Raw genomic sequence first — 21,368 nt, forward strand, 5'->3', positions numbered from 1 at the left:
GATAAATTAAAACAAAACAAAACAAAACAAAATAAAATAAAATAAATGCCTTGGAGGAATAAAAGCCACGAGCTTTTATTTATCTGGGTAATGAAAAAGCAGACTCACATCCCCACTGCTATTAATAAAATATTTAAACTGCTCAAAAAAATAAATGAAAGTAAAAAATAAAATTTCCCCTCAAATCTAATTTTTTTAAATGAAAAACTTGCACTTGATTCCATAAACCTAACAAAATTTTTCACACCAAGCACTTCAAAATAACTTTCAAACTCTTTCTCAAGCATTTTAAGATTCAAGTTATAAAACTGATTAACCCAAGCTTAATTCTTTTAAACTTTTTAAAAGCTGACTTTCAAATTTAAATCTCTAAGCTTTGCTAAAACATGTTAGTATTTTCAAGCAGTGTTTGCAATTTTTAATTAAGTCCATTGAGGTGCTTAAAATTTAGTTAAGTCAGTTATAAGTTGAATTTTCTACTGATACTTTTCTTTTGGATGGCTCATGTAATACAATAAAGAAGAGTAATCTAAAGCTATTTAATTTAAAGCTGAGGAATGCTTGTGGAATGTCATATTTGTTTCATACTATTCTTTTATTACTTTGAATATTTATTCCTAGTAGTTTAGTTTTGGTACTTCTTAGCAGCATTAAGTTTTTTCAATTATTTCTCTTCATGGATCATAATTAGTGTTATCAATTGAGCAGTTTACTAAAGTACTGAGCAAAATGTAGACCTTTATGGCCAAAGAAAATCAATTTTTCAAAATGTATTTTTCTTAGATTATCCACATTTTAAATAATGCATCAAAACATGGAATATGATAAGATTCACATATATAAAACTTACGTGCCAAAATAACAATTACTCAATGAGAAAGTTTATAGAAGGAGCCATATGGTGTTCACATGGAATTTTAACTGCTGTAAACTTTTAAATGTTTTTTTGTTCAAACTACAAATAACCTGGAAGAAAGTAGTAAATAACTTCACTAAATAATTCACCTTTTACCTTACCCTTTTTTTTTTTTTTTTTTTGGTAAAAAATGACCGGTAAGGGGATCTTAACCCTTGACTTGGTGTTGTCAGCACCATGCTCTCAAGTGAGTTAACTGGCCATCCCTATATAGGGATCCGAATCCATGGCCCTGGTGTTATCAGCACCACACTCTCCCAAGTGAACCATGGGCCAGCCCTTTTACCTTAACCTTTTGATCTGGGCTCAGCTAATCATTCAAAATTTTCTTTGGAGAAAAAAAATTCACAATAAAGTAAATGTATTTTGTTAGAGGAAAAAAATATAAGCAGCCTTGTTTCAGAAAATAAAGAAACATATATTTTGACATGTAACTACAGAGAAAAACATTTATTTAAATTCTGGAAGCTGAACAGTTCACTAGATCTCAGCATTCTTTTGAGAATCTAATTTCACAAAAACCAGTTCTATAATGGCAGAAAGTTTCAATGTTTTCTAGACTTTTAATGCTTTAGGCAAATACAAACTTCTATAATACCTTTTGGAGGCTGCAGAAGTCTGGAATTCTCAAACAAATGCTTCTTTTTGATAGGTAAGATGACTGTGTCTTTCAGATCCGTAATGACATCCTCTAAACCTGCTATGTCACCCCAAGTAACCTGGTAAAAGTCAAGGTCAACATGAATTTTCCTACTAATGTACATTCACCAATCTAAAAAAAAATCCACCCAAAATGGTAAACCTTAATCTGATAATAATATATAAATAACAAAAGGTTAAAATTATATATTAACATGAGTAAAGACTTCACAGCAATAATGAAATTAATAAACTGCTCTGAAACGGGAAAAGGAATTTAACAGTCAACTACCTACTATTTTAAAAAAAACACTAAGTCAGGAACTCAAGAATTTGCAGGAATCTAATAAGCTGAATTCATTTCATTTATGAGGAGGAAATACTCTGTCACAGAAGACAGAATCAGTTCAAACAGATAATTTAGCACTGGCTGCTCGGAAAGAACTCACCGGGAATGCACCTATTTCACCCAGGATGCTGTCAAACATAATAAGAATTAATTTTAGAAATAAGGTCTATATCCACCAAACTGGATTTCTGAATTTTATTCATCAAAAGCAAAACTACATCAAAACTTATGAGGTGTCTTTATAAACAGTAAATAGGGTATACATATTTTCAAAATAGACAAGGAAAAACTTTTGACTCAACTTAAATTTGGGGGGGGGGAATTAACTGAAAGGGACTTAAAATTATAACTTTCATTGTAGCTACAACAAAACACCATGTCTGTTAGTAAAGACTCACTCAGAAATGAATACAGGTAGGACCCCAAGAAGGTGTCACTGTAAATTTATAAATCACATTCACATGGAGGCTTAGTTTTAGGGTGTGTGTATGTCTCTGTATACACAGATATTAAAAGACATTGTAGATTTTTATTTTCTAGATTTGGAGATGGGAATATCATATTTTAATCAACTTATATCAATATAACATTAATATATTAGATAAATATATTCAAATATATTTATACCTGTTACAAAATATTCATACAGGACCTTAGAGTTTATAAATTACATTAATCTGATCCTCAAAATAATCCTTATGAAGTAGGTAGAGCAGGTATTATTATATTATCTCTGGATTATACATGAGGGAACTGAGACTCAAAGAGGAAATCATATGCAAGGCTGTGAATGGAAAAACTGACATTCGGAATCCCATGTCATCTATCACACCATATCATAAAAATCTAGATTTAAACTCCATAAATCAAACAGCCACATGACTTAAAGCAGCACACTTGACATACCACACAGGCAAATATATAAAAGTACAAGTTTTACTAAACCAATGTGTGTAGAAAACAACTTAACATAGTAGGCTTGAGACTACTCCTCTTAGAAAGTCCTACTGACAAGGCTGCCACTTCCCTGGCCTCTGGGAACTTAGACTTCAGGAGAGTTCCCACCATTTCAGGAGAAGAATAGCTTACTGTGCCTAAACTGTTTGTGCAAAAACAATATGGTTTATGGTGAACACCTGATTTCCTCTTGGGAGTCTAGAATTTTGGTACATGTAAGAAAAAAGGAATCTACATGACTGGCCCCCAATAAAAACCCCTGGGGATTCAGTCCCTAGTGAGCTTCCCTGGTAGACAGCATTGCACATGTGTTGTCACAATTTGCTAATGTAGTAATTAAGCACGTCCTGTGTCACTCCACTTGGAGAGGACTCAGAAGCTTGGGCCTGGCTTCCTACAGACTTCACCCCATGCCCTTTTCTCTTTGCTGATTTTGCCTTATATCGGTATAATAAATCATATCCATGAGTACGACTATATGCTGAGTCCTGTGAGTCTTCCTAGAGAATCACCGAACCCAGTTATGGTCTTTAGGACCCTTGACACAAAACACTAGACAAAAAAAATAAATAATAAATCTTAAATAAGATTAAAGATACATACGTGCATGTTAAGAGGGTCTACTAGATGAGCAGCAATACTCATTTCATATTCTGAAAGTTTCACATTTTTCACACCAATTTGCTTCATTAGTTTTTCTGCCTAGAAAGAAAAAAACAGCAACCTCCTTTGGTTTGATTTTTAAATGTTGGTACTTCAAAATAAGACATATGTGAAATCTAAAGAGCAATGAATAGGCATGTAAGAATTTTCCACGGATATTCAAGGTCTCTTGATCTTATCCTTCCCCACTGTGAGCCCCTAGGTAAAGAAAAAACTTGAGGCTCCACACCACAGAAACCAGGTCAATTTAACTAGCCCTGGGGAAATGAGAGGAAATGAGAAAACAGGGTACACAATTGAAGAGATCATATACCTTCCAATAGGGCCTCCCACTGTTTCTATGAGACTCCAGAGTACATTTTGGTTTCTCTTTCCTAGTAAGACTCTCATGACAGGTACAGGTAGAAACCTCCATATGAAAGACCAAGGAGTTATGTATACCAAGAAATGTACAACTGGAGTTTCTTTTCTTAAATTAACAGAGTATCTGAAACAGATGTCCAACTTCCTTCAAGTTACCTGGGTATCTTACAACAGTTGTCCATACATATCAAATTTTTAATTGTTCTAAGATGCTGTCCTTTTTAGTTAAAATCAATTTCTGGGGCTAGGCAACCAGAGATAATAAAAATAATTCTAAATTATAAGTACGAGGGTACTTCAAAAAGTTCGTGAAAGATTTGTATTATCCTTCAATTCTGTTTCCATGAACTTTTTGAAGTACCCTCGTATATTTGCATATATTCTCAAAGTAAGGCACAACTAGCATTAAACCTACGAATTCTAGCAATACAACAAAGCTTTCAACTAAAATAAAAGATGATAAATGTTTACTGAGTATGCCAAATATTATGACAAAATACAGTAAAAGGATTAACTCACTGAATCCTCAGAACGATCCTATAAGGTAGGTATGATTTTTACCCTATCACAGAAAAAGAAACTACAATTTAGCATGATTAAGTAATTTGCCTTAGGTTGAAAGTTAGCAAATGGAAGAGGCAAGATATGAATCCACGGAGTCCAACTCCAGAGCCCATACTCTAACCATCACACATAAGAGGATACTTCAAAAAGTTCATGGAGAAATAGAATTGAAAGATAATATGAATTTGCTTTGGTTTCTCTAATTTTAAGATGAGGGTTGTGACCACTAGGGTCTTTGAAAATCTACACATAACATATTCAAATTTCAATTAAATGAATATTTTAGAAATAAAAATACTCTGGTAAATCATGTTTACCTAAATTTTTGTTGTTACATTTTTCGAAAATGCTTTTGATTATATAGGATCTTGCTGTTTATCAGGGGTATGGATGCTCTAAAAGAAAATTTGTATCACACAGTATTATAGTTACAAAATGGTTAGAGGATGATGACAAATGTATGTTTAATGGCTTTTTTTAGAAAGTGCTATGAACCACATTGGATAACCACATAGGATAAATCTCCTATTTATCTACCCCCTGTAACATCACTGAATCATTGGATAAAGTAGTCTTTTCCAGGTTCCTTTATCTCTTGTAAATACCTTCTCTTTCACTGCCTTTAAGTCTTTTACATGTCAGCTAGGAAAGGTATTCTAATAGCATCTGAATAATGTTAATTCACTTTTCTTTTTTATTATGCTGCTATAAATGTGTTGGGGTCATTTTGCCCCACAGGGGACATTTGGCAAAGGGTGGAAATACTTTTGGTTGTCACACTTGGGGGTGGGAGAGAGGGTGCAACAACATCTAGTCAGTAGAGGCAGGGACACTGATAAACATTCTACAAAGCACAGGAAAGCCCCCTCCCTCGTCCCAAAGAATTATCAGGCCCAAAATGTCAACAATGCCCAAGTTAAGAAACCCTGCTTCTACCCCTATTAGCTAGTCACACTGAAAATTTTACTCTATGCCACAACTGCCTCTTGATTAAATAATAGACTTTATTTTTATCTGGTGTTTCTTAAATAAAAATGATAAATGATACCGTTTAATTTATACAGTGATAAAAAATGCTGCATTGTCAAGTTTACCTAAGGTCTCTTTCCTACAACAGCAGTACCAACAATATCTTCAGGTTGTATTCATAATACAGCATTGACAGAAAAGAGAAAAAGATTTAACGTTTATTGAGCACCTTTCTCTCAGCTGGCATTGTGCTGGGTACTTTACAATCAACCCTTAAAACCAACCTGAGAAGTAGCTATTATTATCATTTTTCAGATGAGAAACTCAAGGGTCAGAGAAATTTAAGGAACTGCCAAGATAACACAGCTAGGAAGTGGCATTACCACAGTTCAAAACCTGATTTGTCTAATTTCAAAGCCCATGTTTTACTGAAACACTAATATCCCTAATATGAGAGAGCAGAACATGCCTAACACATAAATGAAAAGAAAGCACCAAAAAAACACATCATAACCACCACTGGACTAACTATGTCCCAGAAACAAGTTATCCAATTGTCTACTTTTGACACCTTTCAGTGATCCTCTATTTCTAAAATGTTTTAACCAGAAAAACAAAATTAAGATTGTACTACTTTAAAAATGGCTTATGTTTACATACAATGCTTTACTGTTTACAGCTTAGTGACAATTATATTTTCTAGTCACCAGCCTTTGTTTGTTTTTTAAAGGGGATCTATCTCTCCAAGTGGTTCTCTTTGTAGAGGGAAAATGGTGTATTATGAATATAACCTGAAGATAAAATTTGTGTGGGGAGAGTGGCCAAAGACAGAAGGAAAATTTACTTCTTACTGTATACCTATCTTTTTAGCTGTTTCATACTATCTCTACCCTTTCACACTATTTCATTTTTTTCTCCACACGAAGTATTATTTTTCAAAAAAATTTAAGAAGTAGGGTAGGAAATAGTGAACTAATACTTTTGCCTGAAATGGGGAAGGAGGAAATGGAGAAAAGGAGCAGAAAAGAAAATATTACGAGGTAACACTCACTTCATTCAGGTTCTAAAAGAGTCACAAAACTTACTGTCCTTTTGGAAGAATAACTTTAGAAAACTAAACATGGCATTAACAATTTAAGAGTGAAAAAACAGAGATGAACTAATTAAACTTGTCAGAAACAAGGGCAACCTCTAATCCTTTTAGTGGGATCACAGCTAAAATGCTCCAATAAAGTATAAATAGAGGAAATCACTGCTAACAATACTTTTAAAAAATGCATTTAAATAGGAACTAGCAAAGAATTTAAGTAATTATCTTGATATATTAGGTATAACCCCTTATCAGAAACTTACATTAAACTCTAGAAAACACCTTTTTCTAGACATGTGCAGACAGCTAGTTTCTCTTTTAGGGTTAGTGCACTTTTATCTCTTTCCTCTCACTTTACCATATATATTACTTTTTTAGTGAAATATAATTGATTATACACATTTGTGGGATACAGAGTTGACTATCAGTATTTGTAGATTTTACCATATGTATTCTAAGAGTTCCTGGGTAACATGACTTTGTACTATGGTGCTCTTCTACCATACTTGAGTATAAAATGTAATACTACACTGAGATTTTTCTCTTCTAGTTTTCCTTTCTTGTTGCTTTTCTTTCCTCATCACTTCTATATACTCCCTTGCTTACCCAGGCAACACTAACTGCTTGTTTCTTACTGATTTCCTATCTCAATTTCCTTATTTACTTCAGCTACTCAGTCTTCTAAGATTCAGCTCCAGTAAACCATAACTTTAAATGTCACTTGAAAAAAAAATAAATAAATAAATACATAAGTCACTTGATTGGCAATGAAGTTCACAATGGCTTTCTGGTGTTAACAAACATTAGCTCTTTCAAATTGGCATTCTGGTGATGACTGCTCTTAAAAAATCCCTGGCAGGCTAGCCAGTTAGCACAGTTAATTAGAGCATAGCCTTATTACACCAAAATCACAGTTTCAGGGCCGGTTCGTGGCTCACTCGGGAGAGTGAGGTGCTGATAACACCAAGGCCACGGGTTCGGATCCCATATAGGGATGGCCGGTTGCTCACTGGGTGAGCGTGGTGCTGACAAGATCACAGTTTCAGATCCCCGTATCGGCCAGCCAACAAAAAAACCCCAAAAATTGGCAGTTGAGAGTTCCAGGTTTAAGATTTCAGTATACCATCCTTCACAAAATATTTCAGCTATTATATCTTCAAAATAACGGAAATGAAGTTTTGAAGACTATGGTGTAATGATAAGAGTAAAAATAGGAAGATATTAAGTTAAATAACTAAGGTCACAGTATGTGACCTTCACGTGTATGAAGAATTCTGGGTATTGACTCTTTCCTGGCCATTGACTCCTAAACAACAATCTCAAGAAAATTATATAGTCTAATTAACATGCTAAACAAAATACAGTCATGCACCGCTTAACAATAAAGATACTGACAAATGTTTAGAAGATTTCATTGTGTGAACATCATAGAGTGTACTTACACAAACCTAGATGGTATAGCCTACTGCACATTGAGGCTATATGGTATAGCCTATTGCTCCTACGCTACAAACCTGTACAGCATGTTACTGTACTGAATACTGTAGGCAACTGCAATGTAATGGTAACTACTTGTGTATCTAGACATATCCAAACACAGAAAAGGTACGTAAAAATATGGTATTATAATCTTACAGGACTACCACCATACATGCAGTCAAGCGTTGACCGTCATTATGCAGCTCATGACTGTAATGTATTTATAAATGCTCAGAACAGACCAAGCTTAAACTATTCATCCTGCACCTGAAGCACTTAGAGTACACATCTCAACTAACCTAACCTACCCTTTCATCACAGATATACCTATCAAAACTTTTACTACATCTAAATATGATCCAAGCAGCAGCATGTTCCCAGAAAATTCCTGTCCCTGTATAACACTTTCCTGAAACCACCTCCTCTCTCATTACCAATTAAATGCCCCACTTCTGACAAAGCTGAAGGTTTTCCTGGCTTCGTGCTATATACTATTCACAAATATCCTCTTTAACCCAACATAAAACCATTCCCAGGTTATTGTTCCTGACGTATATGCAACTATGTCATCTTTTACCTTTCGTCTCAAAACTATTGCCTTTAAAATCACATGAGCTCCACTGATTATCTGGTAACCTCAAAGTGTCCTATATCTAAGCGTTTAGATTGGATGCTCCCCCCTTCTAACCATATAAGTCATACCTTCTTAGTCCCACATTCACATCTGATCCTTGCCTTCAATGTACACTCAATTCTTTAACCCTTTTCTATTCTCCGACTAAATTATCCCTCATCTGGAAATACTTGACTTCTAAAATGATCCGGACCACAGGGTCATCATTTCAATGACACCCTCCTTAGAACCCCTTCCTCACACTTCTTTTTATACTAGTGAACCTCATTCCCAATGCTGGTTCAGCACTGCCATTTACTCTACCTGCCACCAAGCTGCTGAGTAATGCTTGAGAATAAAAACATAACAATTGAGTTCTCAGTAAACTCATGCTTTCTTCAACTATGCCCTAATGTTCCACAATCCACAATGATTTATCTCATTAAACACAGGTCACATATTTACCTCAGCAGGCCCCCAACCTCCTCCACTCTCATTTACATTTAGTCACAATCTCTCCACTCCCTTCCCATTACTGAGAAGAAAACAACTCCACCTTAAAATGTTCCAGTAATTACTCCTGGTTCTTCTGGGATACCTCCATCCACTTTACACATCCTCTTTGGCAGCCTCTCTCCTCCTCCTCCTTCCCTACTAGCCCTTTCGTTTTTTTCCCTTCATTTCCCCAAACTCTGGAATGACCATGTTCTTTCACCTCAAATTGTAGTTGCCACCCTCACTGAATGGAAATTATTCTCTCCAAGTTCAATGATTTCACTAAATTTACTGATCACTTTCTCAGTAATATTCCTTATGAGCTCCTTTTCTCCTTGACCATTTTATACCACATTTACAACCAATTCTCTTCTGCAACCTTCTCCTCCTTTAGCTATGGTGACTTTATATGTTATTCTCCAGAGAGTGGGAGAGAAGGTAAGGAGGGGTATAACCAAATAACCTCCGAGGCCGTTAAAAATTTTATTCTCCACTCCACAAACTTTCCCAAATCCTGATATGTCTTCCTACAACAAAGGCATTTCAGTTGAGAATCACTGCTACAGTAAATCGCTATTATAGACTGCAGTGTTTTGTATACTTTAGTTGTGTTTGGGTAAAAAAGACTATAACCTGGTACCTTACAGTCTTGGTTTTATTCCTATTTCTCTGGTCATTCTTTTTATAGCTTTTTAAGTGCTTTCATTAATAATTAGGCAGATAAAAGGCTATCTTTAGAATATTTAGATAAGGTATAAAGAACCACAATATAACCAATACCCATCAAAGTTTAAGAAAAAAAACATTATCATTATCTTTCAAGTCCTTCTGCAAGCCCCTCTCGACACACAGACCTTCTCAGCTCTCACAGGTAATCACAATCCTAAATTTAAATCATTTCTTGCTTTTCTTTATAATTTAACCATCCATGTTTGGTTCCCTAAGTTGTACTTTTCCATGTTTCATAATTTTACATATATAGGATCACACTCTATGGACTCTTCTGTGACTTTTTATTTTCACTCAATATTGTATTTTTGAGAGTCATCCACGTGGCTGATGAGCAGCTGTAATTCATTCATTTTTCTTGGCTGAACATTATGCTCCAGCATGTGTAGAAGAATGGAATACAAGATATGCCACTTTTGCATACGGATTATTTTGAGTTGAGGGCAATTCAGAAGAAACAAAAGAAAACCGCTCTGCCCTACCCACTACTTGCCTAAAAGTAGGACATAAATTTACAAAGTGTCCTTCCTCCCTCTACAAGGAAGTACAACAGTTAATCACAGGAAACAACTTTAGACACTTATCACCAGAGGAACCTACATAACAAACTTTACTAACTTGTCTTTATCTATCATTATTTTCCCATATATTTGCCCTCCAACAATTTGCTGCCCCTAGAGATTCAAGGCCCCCTTTTTCTTTTGGTCTGGTCACATCTCTAAAAACGTATTGTTCCTTTGCTAAGATATTATATAAACTATATAAATTCAAGTTCTAACCAAACCTTTCAGTTACTCATCTATGGGTACACCCATGTGTTACGAGCTTGATTCGCATGATAATAAAATTCTATTTGTTTTTCTCTTGTTAATCTGTCTTTTGTTATAGAGACCCAATCAAGAATTCAAAAGAGGAGAGGGAAAATTATTTTTCCTCTCGTATACATACATGAATCAACATTTACCCAAATATTTGAACTGGTTCCTGCTTTTTTCTATTACAAGCAGGGATGCCGGGAGCATCCTTGTATGTCATCTCCTGGTTCTAGGGTATATGCCCAGAAATAAAACTATTGGGGTTAATGAGAGTTTATCTGTAATTTTTTTCCTCTGGCTTTCTATGTAGATTATCATATTATCTGTGAATAATGACTACATAGTTTCTTTTTTTCCAATCCTTCTACTTCCTATCTCTTTTCTTGACTTATGCAATTAGTAAAATGTAAACAGAAATGATGACAACAGGCTCCCTTGACTTGCTCCTACTTATAAAGAAAATACTTCAATTTTTCACCATAAAGTATGTTTCTTGTAGTAAACTCATTTTATCAGGTTAAAGACATTATCTTCTGTTCCTATTTTACTAAGAGCTATTCCAAAAGTCATGAATAAATGTTTAATTTTTAAAAAGGCTTTTTCTGCATTTACTGAGATAATCATATAGTTTTTGTTCTTTGACCTGTTTATGTTACAAATTATATTGATTTTTTTTTTTTTTTTTCTTTTTCCCTCAAAAGAAGCCAGCACTAAACTTTTGGGATAAATCCAAATGGTCATATTATAATTTTTATACATGCTGAATTCAACTTGCTATTTAATATTTCAATTCAATATTTAAGAATTTTAATCTGTTTATAAGTGAAATAGAGAAACTACAGGCTATTACAGATTTTGAAATTGTGGTTATGCTAGCCTCATAAAAAGGTTTAGTGAGTGTTCCCTCTTTTTCTATACTCTGGAAGTTTGTATAAATTTGTTATTAATTTGTTCCTGCCTGAAGTGTTGGTAGAATTTGCTAGCAAAGTTCTATGGGCCTGGATTTTTTTTTTTATAGAAAGATATTTTCAATATTAATGTATTCATAGTTATGGGACTAACTATTCATGTATTCTATTTCTTCTTCACTCAGTTTTAGTACTTATTTTTCTAAGAGTCTGTTCGTATCTTAAGTTTTTAAATTTATCAACATGGTTATTAATAGGCCCCCCTTTTTTTTTTTTTGGCAGCTGGCCTGTACAGGGATTTGGTCCCTTGACCTTGGTGTTATCAGCACTGTGCTCTGTCAACTGAGCTAAAAGGCCAGCCCTAATAGTCCTTATTTTTAATGTCTATAGCACCTGTCATGTCTCCTTTATCGGTGATTTCATTTTTCACTTGATTCGTTTGACAAAAGTCTCAATTTTATTATCTTTAAAAAAATTTTTTTTGGTTTTATTGACTTTATCGTTTATTCATTTTCTATTTCATTTACTTATTTTATTTCCATTCATTTCACTGTCAATATGTTTTCTTTTACCTATGAGTTATTTTGAAATATTTCCTACTTTCTAAACTTATTTGATTTTTCTAATAATTTTTACTGTACTACACTATAACCAAGGAATGGAATAAATATGCTACCAGTACTATGAAACTTGGGATTTGCTTCATAATCTAGTACCTAGTTAATTTTCACAAATCTTACATGTGTGCTTGAGATACATACTCTCATTTGCTTGGGTACAATATACCATACACATCCACTCAATAAAACTTTTTGCTTAAATCTTTTACATCTTTACTGATTTTTAAGAAATCTGTTTGATCTATCAAAGAAATGTTAAAATCTCTCACCACGATGACAGATATGCCCATTTCTCTTGTAGTTCTATTTTTTTCTTTATATATTTGAGGCCTCATTAATAGGTGCATATTACAAATATAGAAATGTTATATTTACTGGTGAATTGAATCTCTCACCATTATGTAGTGAACCTTATTTTCTCCAATAATATCTCTGCCTTAACATCTTTCCCTTTCTTTTTATCAACCAGCTTTCTGTACTTATGTGGTATATTCATTTTCCATCTTTTTACTTTCAATTTTTCTGTGTCTACATTTTAGATGTGTCACTTTATCTATGACAAAGTTTTTGTATGACTTAAAGTTTTCTCTTTAAACTATTCTTACATCTTTCTCTGTAGCTGAAATACTACAGAGAAAAAAGCCATTTGGGGACTTGATTTATAGGGGTATCATCTATGAGACTCCCTACCTTGGATGGGCCTTGTGCCTGGTATCCTGAGATCCTTTGGGTCATAAAAACAGACACTCAAATTCAGTAGGTTCAGCATATTCCCTCAAGGTGAAAGGTGGCCATGGGCCGGCCCGTGGCTCACTCGGGAGAGTGTGGTGCTGATAACCCCAAGGCCACGGGTTCGGATCCCATATAGGGATGGCCGGTTGCTCACTGGCTGAGCGTGGTGCTGACAACACCAAGTCGGGGGTTAAGATCCCCTTACCGGTCATCTTTTAAAAAAAAGAAAGAAAGAAAAGAAAGGTGGCCATCAAGTTCAGCTTACCTTTCTGAAGTTTTGCCTAAAGTTTTTTACCTGCATTCTTTACTTTCTTGATAGCTTCTGAACAAATGCCTTTAAGAAGATTAAAAAATATATATCTAGCTTATTTAATTGTTTTCAGCAGAAGGGTCAGTCCAAGTACCTTGCGACCCATACTGACCTATTCATTCTCCACTGGCTTCATATTATCTTCCCATTGCCTAAATGAAGGGAATCAAGGCTTACTCTTCAGCCTGATATTTATGTTGCTTTATAACATCTCCTTTGGAGACCTCATCACTCTCAGTATAGTCATTAGCATTTATTACAGTGATAATTTACATCAGAAGCTCTCAGCGAATATATGAATACATAAATCTTAATGGTGATGGGGCAAGATGGGGGGAGTGGTTTGGGCAAAGCCCTACAAATGATAACATGCATACATAAAAATAAACTTGTGGCCTACTCCATCTCAGTTGAGATGCACTGGGCTAATGACTCCAACTGCTTACGGGCATCCAAAACGAAACATACCTCTAGGGCTGACCTTTTTTTCTGAGATTAAGACCTACAACTTCAATTGCTGTATGAATATTTCTCCCTGAATTCCTACCACCAACACAAACTCAATATGCCCAAATCAAATGTCATCTTCCCATAAACTTGCCCTATCTACCAATTTCCAAACCTCTATAAAAGATACTATGAGACTTTGAGAAATCCAGACAAATCTTTGATCCATTTGTAAGATGTCCTTTTAGTTTTCCCAAATCATCACGAAGTCCTTCATGCCTTCATTCTTTTTAGTCTATTTCTCCCATTCCATTCCCTTAGTTACCCCCTTATCTAGGTCTTTGCCAGGACTCTTGCAGTTTATAACCAACAGATCTTCCTCCTAGTCTCTCCTGACTCCAATTCTTCCTATATACTACTGTAAGGTGAATCATCCTTAAAACATTGCTTTACATATCCCCCACCTACTCAAATATATTTAATGGCTTACTACTGCCTATACAGAAGTCTTCAACTGGTCAAAATCATATTTCAATAGTTATATTGAATATGAGTATCATATGATTCAAAATCACACTTGAGGGACACAGGGAGAAAAAAAGGAAGGATAAAAGAGAAGTATACCTCTTGGCCATGCAAATCCCACAACAATCTTTTCATCCTGAATGTTTTAAGAGCTGGTAAGGTACTGTGGAATGGGATAACACTAGAAGCAAAAAGCATGCCACATTCTCAGTTGATGATGGGCTTCTAAAATGCTGTGGCAGTTTCTAATCAGTCTTAGTCCACCCATCAAAAAATTAAAAGGACCGAGGAAGGAAAAAGTAGTTTCCTGACTTTATATTCAGGACGCTTTATCATGTTTTCCTCACTCTTCCCTGCAGGTTCTACTAGTTACGTAAACCCTCCTCTCCAACCCCACTAGTCTACTTATTGTTTCTTTAACAGGGCTTGTTATGCGTATACCCACCACGATTCTGTTCATGTTCTTTCTACTTAAAATTCTCTTTGTCTATCCTAGAGGCTAAGCTCTTTCATGAAGCCATCCTCAACTGCCTCAATCACTGGTGATTTTTCTCTACAAGCCATAATTTCTGTCTATAATACTCATTAGGCAACTAGCATGTGCTACTATGAGGGTACTTCAAAAAAGTTCGTGGAAAAATAGAAGATAATATGAACTTTCCATGAACTTTTTAAAGTACTCTTGTATTATCATGAACAAGTGTTTTCTCCCTACCATGAGCACTAGGAAGATGGAAATAGTATCTAATACTTCATATACCTGATATTTAGAACAATACTATACACACAGTTTTCAATAAAGGCTTAATGATGATGGTTCATTCGTGTAGTATTTAATATGTATATTTGGCTTTCTATCTGTCTTCTACATATGTATTCCAGGAGTTCCTAGAAGCCAAAAAAAAAAAAGAAAAATGACAAAATTCTCCTTGTTTAAAAGTCACACCTCTGGGCCAGCCTGTGGCTCACTCGGGAGAGTGTGGTGCTGATAACACCAAGGCCACGGGTTCGGATCCCATATAGGGATGGCCAGTTAGCTCACTTGGGAGAGCATGGTGCTGACAACACCAAGTCAAGGGTTAAGATCCCCTTACTAGTCATCTTAAAAAAAAAAAAAAAAAAAGTCACACCTCTGCTTTTAAAAATGCTGAAAACAATATAACTTATCAATATTTCCACCTCAGACTTAAATTGACTTTAATAATTCAGGTGAGAAAAAAAAGCTACACTCAGGTTGAAATGGATATACATAATCAAATTATATTTTTAAAAAATCTTACCCTAGTCAGACTTCCTAGAGTTATGAAAAAGGCTGATGATATAATCTAGACCCTGAGTCAACTATTGTATAATCAAATTCAGGGAATAAATTCATAATTGTCCAAAATGCTTTTCAGATATTTGCTTACTACAGTTTTTATGAAACTGTGGTTTTCATTTTTTACTGATTTAGGAGCTATTCTTAACACTGTAAAGCATCCGTTTATTTATATCCCTATATCCCACACTAGCCTGTAGCATTTTGAAAGAACAAGATTCACCTTTTTTCACTGGTACTAAGCATTTGCTAGGAACTCAATAAATGTTTACTGAATGAATCAGAATTGCAACCCACAGGACAAATATTAAAATCTATGAATATGAATATCTTGCCCTCGAACAGCAAGAAAAATCTGAAAGACTCCTTTAAGGCTTCTACTTTTTGAGGACAAACAGAAATCAAGCAAATATATCATCTAAATAGAAAAATGACCACAGGAGGCAGCAGGTAAAAAAATAAAATCTATAATTTATATTTATAACCAATAAATTTTTTTGAAAGCAATTCTTTAATTAGATTTTAGTGTAGTTTGTAAGACTAAGACTGACAGTTTGTCAATATTATCTACCATTTCAAATGTCATAAAAGCAAAACATATATCATTGCTAAAGATAAATATATTTTAGTCTGTTGAAAAATTATACCTAGACTCCTTCCTTTATAAGGTGAAAAAACTATTCTAATGAGGATGCTCACAACAATATACTGTATTTTTATTCATCATTTTTCTTCTAAGTTGTTTATATAGTAAAAAAATAACTTGAAAAACGAATACTTTTTTATAATAAAATTAAATATGTACACCAACACATTTTCATATGGGTCTTACAGAACTTCTCATTAATTTATAATTCTATTACATTCTTAGTTTTGAGGAAATATATTTGCTAGCCACAAGAAAAACGATCTTCAAACATTTCAATCGTACCTGTTTCTGAGCTTCTACTTTTTGCTTTCTGGTTGGATCAATTGCATCTACCATCCATTTGATAGTAAAGTATGTTACTGCACCAAATATTGTCAAACGGAAAATTAAACCAACAACTTCATTCCGACTCAAAGGACGAGAAAAGGCTTCAGCATGTACCATCTTGATTGTTAACCTTAAAAAACAAACAGAAGTGTCACTAGGTAATAACTACATTCATTTAAATTGGGAGACTAATAAAGTAGCTCAAACTAAGCAAGAAAAACTAACTTCTAGTCAAATTCAAACGTTATCTATTTTTTTAAAAAGCTTCATTTTAAGGAGAAATGGATTTTTAAAGGTTAAGTAAACAAATACATTAAAAAAGAGAGAGAGAGAGAGAAACAAAGAGAGAAAGAGGGAGGGAGGGAGACAGGAAGGAACAAGGGAGGGAAAGAAGGAGGGAGGGTAAAAAGGAGGAACGGACACAATAATATGTTGAACTTACAGAAAGAGAGAACAGAACTGTGGTTACTGGCGGGGGAAGAGGGAGGTAGGGAGAAACTGGTTAATGCACACAAAGAATGAGTACATTTCATAATGACAAACATGCCAACTATCCTGATTTGATCATCACATATTGTGCACAAATACTAATAGTCAACTCTATACCCCACAAATATGTATAATCGATTGTTTCACTAATGATTAAAAAAAAGCTCCTCTTGGAAAGTGAAGTAGATTGGAAACTGAGGTTTATTTAATAATTCTATTTGAAAAAAACAGTAAATATCTAAAGGTATGTACTCTTCCAAACAGCTTTAAAATAACTATTTCACAGAGTGTAGAAAAATAACGACTATAACACTAATCCAACTGAAGAAACGAAACCTAACAATATTTTACTAATGTAAAGAATTTCTTCTATTAAGTGTTATGCATTCCAGGTAATTTTTGAGGGTGAAATTCAAACTTTGAACTCACTCACCTTTTCCTCGTACCTACTTTTAAAGGTTTTCAAGCCAGCGTAAATTTAAACATGCCATTTCCTCAATTAATAAGTGACTTTAAATTTTTTGAACCATCCTATTGTTCCTATCTAAATATGAAGCAAAAGAACTTCCAAAAATTTTGAATCAAGAAAACAAACACTGGGCTGAGCCCGTGGCGCACTCGGGAGAGTGCAGCACTGGGAGTGCGGCGGCGCTTCCGCCGCGGGTTCGGATCCTATATAGGAATGGCCGGTCACGAAAAAGACAAAAAAAAAAAAAGAAAACAAACACAGCACTCACCCAAGACAGAGGAAAAAAGGAGGCAATGTGCCTACTTTTACATATTTACCTCAGCTGCTACATCAGTCACAGCTAGGCTTAGAGGAGGCATCACTCCCCTATCAAAGACAACAACCAACCAGAATAAGTAAACCTGTTGGGGATGATATGACTATCATATCTTGAGAGACAGGATCTCAGCTTCAAATAATGCCATTGAACTCTCAGGACAGTACTGCTATGGGATATATAAGAAAAAGAGAATATATTTTTTGCATTCATGAAAAGGAACAAATCAGAATTTGTAAAGACAGCCCAGTGACAGGTGAAAAAATAGGTACTGCATAGATTAATATCCATGGTCCTTCCAACTCTAAAATTATTTACCTTCTTACTACTACTAAATTAATGATCCTCTTCACCTTCTTCCCTCTGGAATAGCTCCAGCAATTTTTTAATTCAACTCATGCACTTTCCTGCCATTTGAAAGTATATAATATTCTTCTTCCTAATCAAAAGACCTCAAAGCTTTCCCTTTACAGGATTCTCAAGCATCCAAGAGTATTCTAATCTAGTTCCAAAGAATCACTTTTAAACATTTATCTCTCACAACTTCTCAACAGAAACTCTCAATAGCTGGAGTCATTGGCATCTAAAAATGCTATATGTATTTTCCCTTCAGCATATTTGCCTGGTACTCTGGATAGGCCACTTCCCCTTATTCATCTAGAATTAGTCAAATTCTGTACAAACTTCAAAAACCAACTTTATCTGCTCCATGAAGCTTTTTCAGATCACATTAATCCTCTATATATTCATTTGGCCCTATTACACTATCTTAAGAAATGCCTTGTTTTTCAACCATTACTGAACATATGAGATATCTATTCTACTCAACTGGAGTTTAAATCCTTATAAATAGGATTTATATCTTAAGCATCTTTATAATTGTCACACAAAAAACAAGGGCTATTAAAAAATGATCTATTCAACAAATAAACTGCAACTGACGAAAACCTCCCATTCAATCATTCCAACAGAAAGTCATTACCAGACTGCTGAAGGATTTCCAAAAGTCAAGGTTACACACTTTCCATTACTAGGAGTCATACACTTCACAATAATTACATTAATTTAAACTTAACTAAATAATTGAAAGCCTTCATTTTGGATGAAGAAACTTCGGCCTAGGGATGTTAAGTGATTTAATTCATTCAATAGGCACTTATTGAACATCTATATATAACACCTACTACATACTGGATATACAATAATTACTAAGATACAAACACTTTACTCGAGGAACATACTGTCCAGTTATTATACTAGTTAAGGGGAAAAAAAAGGAATTAGAAGGGAGAAGCCACCTAACTATCTCTCTCTTCATATAACAAAGTGTGCTTTCTTCCATCAGCATGGATTCCAAAAAATGGGTACACAATATTCCACTTCTCATAAGTGTAAAACTGCCTTTTCTAGTCTTTATTCCAACACAGTAAAGTTGAAAATGCAGCTGAAATGTGTGGCATCATTATGCAGGGTATTATTCATAGACGAAAAAAACCCAATAGGCAAAATAAGGATTTTATGAACTTAATCTGTGGAAGTGGTGACATTCCAACAGCGTTTTCATTTCTGTAAAGTTTGAGCTGGTAGTGATAAAACTGCCATCTACTGGATGTTCACTGAACTATATGAACAAATTAGGGCTATTATTAGCACATCCCAGTAATCAAGATGGTAACATTTTTTTAATCCTGTAAACAATGTCAAGACACAAAACCCCTGTTTATATATTTTGCTATTCTAAAATTATTAACTGTAATACAGTACAGACTTAGGTTTACTAAGGCCACTTTTAAAACAGTAGTCCATCTTTTGAAATGACTTCAAAATTCTGAAATGAAACTGAAACTTACTATATATAATTTATTGTAAACGCATTTACCATTCATATGTCACTGATCCGCCTACAATTTGTAGAACCATTAAAGTAACAATACCATTACTGCAGAATATACAATAACAGCTGCATGTGCATACAACAGGAGGGAATATACTTCAATCTTAAATACTAGGTTCAAAAAATGAATATACAAATACATATACATAAGTAGCATTATGTACAACTAAGAAATATCGCAAAACACTGAAATGCAGAGTTATTTGTTCGGCAAACATAATACCAGATGGTTTCATTTTCAGTTCTCCATTGCAGGGTGGAAAACTTTGAAATCGTTCTACCTCGTTTGTGAGCAATTTATTGAAAGGTTAAGGGCCGAGAGTATAGCTTTCACAGGGTGGTATTTCTCTAACTCAATGAAGTGTTTTACAAAGGGCTTCTCAAACTCAAAGTTCCAGTTTTGCGGACAGCAAGGCCCTACGAATACAGCCTATAACAATGAAGGCCTGCCAACCTTCACATAGAGGACAGGTTATTATTAACATCACCATCCTCGGAGAAAGCATTTTCAGCCCTGAAGAACCACCTCCGCTTTTGCACAAGGTGGTAGCAGCGCCTGTGCGACAATCAGACCAAGTTCATTGCAGTTGCCTTCACCTAGGAGCCTGGTTCTGAGGTCGCCTGGGACAACTCCAAGCCCCAGCACAGTGACCACGCTGCCTATAGAATTTCCTTCGGGAATGGCACAAGTCTCGGGGACAGCGCCAACGAAGACCTATGGGCCTAGGCCGGGCCGGAAGCCAAAGCGAGGCCCAGAACGCCCTTGGAGGTTAATCCGCTCGATACTAAGGGCTGCGGAGCGCTGGGGGGCGGCACTGAGGTGGGGCATGGAAGGAGGGCGAGGTAACTTTATCGGCTGGGCTTCCCAGATCCAAGCCGGTCCCTCATGGAGCTCAGCAGGATCCGTCCCACGAGGCCCCGCGGGAAGCCGCTACTCACCCCGGGCAGAAACCGCGGCAGCCGGAGCCTTCAGCTCGCCTCGCACAGGAAGGAAATGCGGCCTGGTAGCGAACGCTTCCGGCCGGAGCCGTGGCCCGCCCCTCGCACCGAGCATGCGCGGCCGTGGCCGCGGGCTGGGGGGCGGGGGGGCGTCCGGCGTCTTAGAAATGGCTGATGGACTGGCGGGAGCGAGTCAGTGCGCAAGATACTTAACCTGCTGGGCTGAGGCTTTCCGCGAAGCCCCTGTGTCTAAAGAGCACTCGTCCAGGCTCGGAGACCGAATTGAGAAAGGCGCTTATCGTACAAAGTCCTTGCACTGCTCGCTGGCTCCTGGCGCAACCCTGACAAATCGGGGAGCCTTCTTGAGAATGTAAAGAGTTGCTCTGCTTTCCTAGCAAAGAAATTCTTCCCTGAGTCCAGCTTGATGCTGACTCTCCTCCACCACCCCGTGGAAACCCTCACGCTGTGGCTGTGTCTGTACTTCAGCCAAAGCGCAGACGCACATGGCCACCCCGCACCCCTCACCATCTGCCCTTCAGTTTCTAGGGTGAGCTCATCCTCCTCTCCTGTTCTCTGTGCTGACAAACACCTGGGGGTGGCGCCTGAAAATCCTCCGGCGGAACGACTTAGCAGCCCACGCAGGCAGGCCCGGTAGTTGGGACGGAGTAGGACATCTGGTAACAGGTTTTGCATTTTGGCGACTTCCTTTTTTTCTTTTACCCCTTCGCCTTTCCAGAATGAGCGATGCGACACAAGAGGTCTCAAGGGAGCAAACCTGAAAGGC

General features: G+C 36.0%; 1 protein-coding gene across 2 annotated transcripts in view; it reads right to left on the minus strand.

The window, feature by feature from the left end:
- Window positions 1-20,682, minus strand: part of ATAD1 (ATPase family AAA domain containing 1) — a 52,076-nt gene extending 31,394 nt beyond the window's left edge. The window contains exons 1-4 of one of the 2 annotated variants that reach the window (XR_010024050.1): window positions 20,585-20,658; window positions 16,433-16,607; window positions 3,465-3,563; window positions 1,515-1,635 (exon numbers count right to left, since the gene is read on the minus strand). Coding sequence is in view for 1 of the 2 variants with exons in the window: in XM_063102441.1 (XP_062958511.1) it covers window positions 1,515-1,635; window positions 3,465-3,563; window positions 16,433-16,594 (382 nt within the window). In the remaining variant the exon portion in view is untranslated. Of the gene's footprint in view, window positions 1-1,514; window positions 1,636-3,464; window positions 3,564-16,432; window positions 16,608-20,584 lie in introns of both variants that reach the window. The other variant, XM_063102441.1, reaches the window with a different exon arrangement.
- Between the last annotated feature and the right edge of the window lie 686 nt (window positions 20,683-21,368).

Source organism: Cynocephalus volans, chromosome 7 (genome assembly GCF_027409185.1).
Source record: "Cynocephalus volans isolate mCynVol1 chromosome 7, mCynVol1.pri, whole genome shotgun sequence".
NCBI classification, from domain to species: Eukaryota; Metazoa; Chordata; class Mammalia; order Dermoptera; family Cynocephalidae; genus Cynocephalus; species Cynocephalus volans.